The 4,608-nt window shown below is 43.1% G+C and overlaps 1 protein-coding gene and 1 long non-coding RNA gene across 13 annotated transcripts; both read right to left on the minus strand.

The window, feature by feature from the left end:
• Window positions 1–314: 314 nt before the first annotated feature.
• gtf2a2 (general transcription factor IIA, 2) lies at window positions 315–4,183 on the minus strand. Its single transcript, XM_052510176.1, has 4 exons — window positions 3,968–4,183; window positions 3,049–3,153; window positions 911–1,037; window positions 315–693 (listed from the first exon to the last, which is right to left on the minus strand). Exons 1-4 carry the CDS (start codon window positions 4,037–4,039, stop codon window positions 671–673), a joined length of 327 nt encoding a protein of 108 aa, XP_052366136.1. The 5' UTR covers window positions 4,040–4,183; the 3' UTR covers window positions 315–670.
• Window positions 1,044–3,042, minus strand: LOC127925334 (uncharacterized). 12 transcript variants are annotated; one of them, XR_008120514.1, is made up of 4 exons: window positions 2,873–3,042; window positions 2,726–2,774; window positions 2,058–2,498; window positions 1,044–1,734 (listed from the first exon to the last, which is right to left on the minus strand). It is a non-coding gene; the product is annotated as an uncharacterized LOC127925334 (long non-coding RNA). The 12 variants fall into 12 exon arrangements; XR_008120509.1 differs by having other exon boundaries at window positions 2,058–2,547; XR_008120513.1 differs by having other exon boundaries at window positions 2,058–2,400; window positions 2,450–2,498; window positions 2,726–3,042.
• Window positions 4,184–4,608: the final 425 nt, after the last annotated feature.

A 4,608-nucleotide genomic window follows, 5' to 3' on the forward strand; every position in this document is an offset into this window, starting at 1 on the left:
ATAGTGAGCCAATAGTGAGACCAATAGTGAGACCAATAGTGAGACCAATAGTGAGGCCAATAGTGAGACCAATAGTGAGACCAATAGTGAGACCAATAGTGAGACCAATAGTGAGACCAATAGTGAGACCAATAGTGAGCCTTTATAGAGCAGGTCGTTGTCAAGGGGACGGTCACGTGTGTTTTAGGAGCAGAGGATCCAAGATGGCTCCGTTGTGGACGAGTGAGGAAGGAAGCTGTACTGTTTTAAAAACACAAAAAACCTCCACAACATCTGTTTCAAATGCAGTTTCTCCCCCAGAAATAAAATCTCCATATTTTAAATAAAAGTTTATTAAAGGTTAACAAGCTCAACAACAGTAACTAAACTGAAAAGGCAGTTCTAAGAAACAAATTGATTTAAAAAAGAAAAAGTCATGCAAGCAATATCCCAAGGCCTTGACTGGTCCATTCACTCCCATTGATTCAGATGGTTGTATACACACACACACACACACACACACACACACACACACACACAAACCCGTGTGTGTGTGTGTGGGTTTAAGTGTATCTTCACAGCCATTACTGTAATAAGTTATATATACAGTCCTGTCTGTCTGTGATATGGGGTGGTCTCACTCCACCCTCCTCTTCATCAGTAACGTCTCAGCGGATGCCATCGTCTTCGTTCACTCTGCAGCATTGCCCGTGTCTGATAAGAGAAAAGGAGCTGGGCAGGTTAGTATGGTGATACATAGTGCATATTTCAAAATGAGAATCTGCATCAAAATCAAACTACCGTGTGAGAAATAGTCATTCACTTGGTCTTATACTTGGAAAGCGAAGTGTGTAATCTAGTTCTAACCGAGTCTGTTTGAAAGATGAAGAGAAAATAGCCTGAGAGAGAGAAGAAAAAAAAGTGAGCCTACTTTTCCCATCGCAGGCGACGATCTTGACTTTGTCCACCTTGACCAGATCTGTCACTTCCCTAAACTCCACGTCATTCAGAACGAAGGTCCACACGTTGTCACAGAATCTATAGGTGTTTAGTGACCCCTAGAGGCGAGAGAACGTTACTACACATATAAAAAGGTGTATAAAAAACAGAATGGCATTTCAACCAAAGGGATGTATTAATAAACACACAGCTGTGATTTCAGATCATTTTCCAACCAGGGATGAACCAGCTTATGTGGGTGAAGGCTTTTGCTCCAGACAAAAACAGTCATCTGTTTTTATTTGATTTTTTATTTTACCTTTATTTAACTAGGCAAGTCAGTTAAGAACAAATTCTTATTTTCAATGACGGCCTTGGAACAGTGGGTTAACTGCCTGTTCAGGGGCAGAACGACAGATTTGTACCTTGTCAGCTCGGGGATTTGAACTTGCAACCTTCCAGTTACTAGGCTACCCTGCTGCCCCAATTGTATACATATCCATTATATTACATTCTACCTACTACTTATTATTATTATTTGACGTTGATTATATTGATATTGTACAGCACTGTTGAAGGAGCTTTACATGATGCTGCACCGTTTACACCAGTTGTAAACTGTGTACGTGACGAATACACTTTGATTTAACCATAACCTTCAATACAGTGTTTGTTGAATCAGCTGTGGTGTTGCTTTGGCTAGAGAGAAAGCCTACACCTGTTCCAGCCCGCTGTGGTGTTGCTTTGGCTAGAGAGAAAGCCTACACCTGTTCCAGCCAGCTGTGGTGTTGCTTTGGCTAGAGAGAAAGCCTACACCTGTTCCGGCCAGCTGTGGTGTTGAAAGCCTACACCTTTGCCAGCTGTGGTGTTGCTTTGGCTAGAGAAAGCCTACACCTGTTCCACCTGTTTAGAGAGAAAGCCTACACCTGTTCCAGCTGTGGTGTTGCTTTGGCTAGAGAGAAAGCCTACACCTGTTCCAAAGAGAAAGCCTACACCTGTTCCAGCCAGCTGTGGTGTTGCTTTGGCTGAAAGCCTACACCTGTTCCAGCCAGCTGTGGTGTTGCTTTGTTAGAGAGAAAGCCTACACCTGTTCCAGCCAGCTGCTTTGGTGTTGCTTTGGCTAGAGAGAAAGCCTACACCTGTTCCAGCCAGCTGTGGTGTTGCTTTGGCTAGAGAGAAAGCCTACACCTGTTCCAGCCAGCTGTGGTGTTGCTTTGGCTAGAGAGAAAGCCTACACCTGTTCCAGCCAGCTGTGGTGTTGCTTTGGCTAGAGAGAAAGCCTACACCTGTTCCAGCCAGCTGTGGTGTTGCTTTGGCTAGAGAGAAAGCCTACACCTGTTCCAGCCAGCTGTGGTGTTGCTTTGGCTAGAGAGAAAGCCTACACCTGTTCCAGCCAGCTGTGGTGTTGCTTTGGCTAGAGAGAAAGCCTACACCTGTTCCAGCCAGCTGTGGTGTTGCTTTGGCTAGAGAGAAAGCCTACACCTGTTCCGGCCAGCTGTGGTGTTGCTTTGGCTAGAGAGAAAGCCTACACCTGTTCCAGCCAGCTGTGGTGTTGCTTTGGCTAGAGAGAAAGCCTACACCTGTTCCAGCCAGCTGTGGTGTTGCTTTGGCTAGAGAGAAAGCCTACACCTGTTCCAGCCAGCTGTGGTGTTGCTTTGGCTAGAGAAACCTGTTCCAGCTACAGCTGTGGTGTTGCTTTGGCCAGCCCAGAGAGAAAGCCCACACCTGTTCCACAGCATGTTGCTTTGGCTAGAGAGAAAGCCCACACCTGCTGTGGTGTTGCTTTGGCTAGAGAGAAAGCCTACACCTGTTCCGGCCCGCTGTGGTGTTGCTTTGGCTAGAGAGAAAGCCTACACCTGTTCCAGCCAGCTGTGGTGTTGCTTTGGCTAGAGAGAAAGCCTACACCTGTTCCAGCCAGCTGTGGAGTTGCTTTGGCTAGAGAGAAAGCCCACACCTGTTCCAGCCCGTATTTGTCCCTTTAAGGTAGGTGCAAACAGGGAGTAATAATTAGTCCAAACAACTGCAAACAGTTGTGTTTTGCCCATGAAAACAAGAGTTTCTATTAGACAAATTCAGACCGGTCTCTTCCTCGTTTCCTTTGCTTCCGAGTGAACACAAGCCAGTCCTCACCTTGAAGTTGACCCTGTTGCGAACCCGGTTGGCCAGCGCCGTGTTGATGGCTTTGTCAAACTGGAGGAGAACCTGAAGCGCCAACTGAGGAGTGATCTGTTGGGTCTGGGGGGGAGGGGGAAATAACAGTTTTTCCATTTAATCATGACTCAAGTTTAACATTGTAAGAAATATATACCTAGTTACTGCTTTCAGATGAGTAGCTAACAGTAGCTGGTAAATCAATCAATCAATCAAATTTTATTTATATAGCCCTTCGTAAATCAGCTGATATCTCAAAGTGCTGTACAGAAACCCAGCCTAAAACCCCAAACAGCAAGCAATACAGGTGTAGAAGCACGGTGGCTAGGAAAAACTCCCTAGAAGTAATGTAGCTAGTGATTGAGAAGTGCTGGAGTGAGGCTTGAACCAGAAATCACGAGTTTATTGAGCTAATCACCTTTTAACTAGTCGCGCATGCGCGTATAATAGCTAATAACGAATGAGCCAGTAACTAGCAATACAAATGTAGTGAATCCAAAAGAACGTTACTCATCACCACTGACTTCGGTGAAACACATTAGCCAGCTTAATTTAGTCAATCAAAACTAAAACTCAGCCTGTAAATTAGCTTTCTAGAACTAATATTTTAGCTTCTTGGTTCAAATCAGACGTCACTGCAGCCAGTTATGGAGATGCTTCTTGTTGCTAACTAGTTAGCTAGCTATGTCGAAGACGAGAAGGGTAACTAGGTTAGCTAACCAGTTATTTCTAGTGAAAGATAAAACCCGTTTTTTTCCCAGATAACGAAGTTAACGATGAATAATGTGGCTTCATAATTAGCTAACTTAACTTGCTATCCTAAAACAAAGTGCAACTAGATCACGTTAGCTAATTATCTTGCTAGCTTGGGAGCTAGCATAGCTGCAGTTTAGTTTACCTGAATTAGCTCGTCAAGACTCTCTTGCAGACTGTTTCCTAGCGTCGTATTTCTGTAGAGCTGGTATGCCATTGTAATAAATTAATTTTACTAGTAAGACTGTGCACAATTCACTACCAAAATACAATTTACTAGAGGAATTTAACCGACAAAAAACGCTGTGTTTTCAGAAACGGACCTATGAGCCCCCGACTACGGAACACCGCGGAGGACAAACACAATTGCGTTTCGTATATTTCCTCAACCGCAGAAAGCGTTTATACCGGTAAAACCCGCTAGATGGTAGCAGATGACAGAAGAACAGGGTGATTCAGTGGAATTGTATCTGTACCGAAGAAAGAAAAGTGTGCAAGCGTACCGTTATCTGTGGATAAGAGCCTGAAGACACTATATATTGTGTATAATGTTTTTATTGACAGACAAAAGGTTTGTGTCAATGCAATATATTTATATATTTTTAAGTGTATATTTTTTCAAAAAATTATACAATTATCATTTTAATTAAATACTCTTTTGGATTCCATCAGTTGGAGTACAATTTCAAAAGCATCAAACAATCATGTTATGAAATGTAATTTTAAACTGTAAAGTACTTTTTTTGTGAATACTCTGATATTTAAAGTACGTTTGAAAATGATGTA

The sequence above is a fragment of the Oncorhynchus keta genome, unplaced genomic scaffold (genome assembly GCF_023373465.1).
Source record: "Oncorhynchus keta strain PuntledgeMale-10-30-2019 unplaced genomic scaffold, Oket_V2 Un_contig_5431_pilon_pilon, whole genome shotgun sequence".
Lineage (NCBI taxonomy): Eukaryota > Metazoa > Chordata > Actinopteri > Salmoniformes > Salmonidae > Oncorhynchus > Oncorhynchus keta.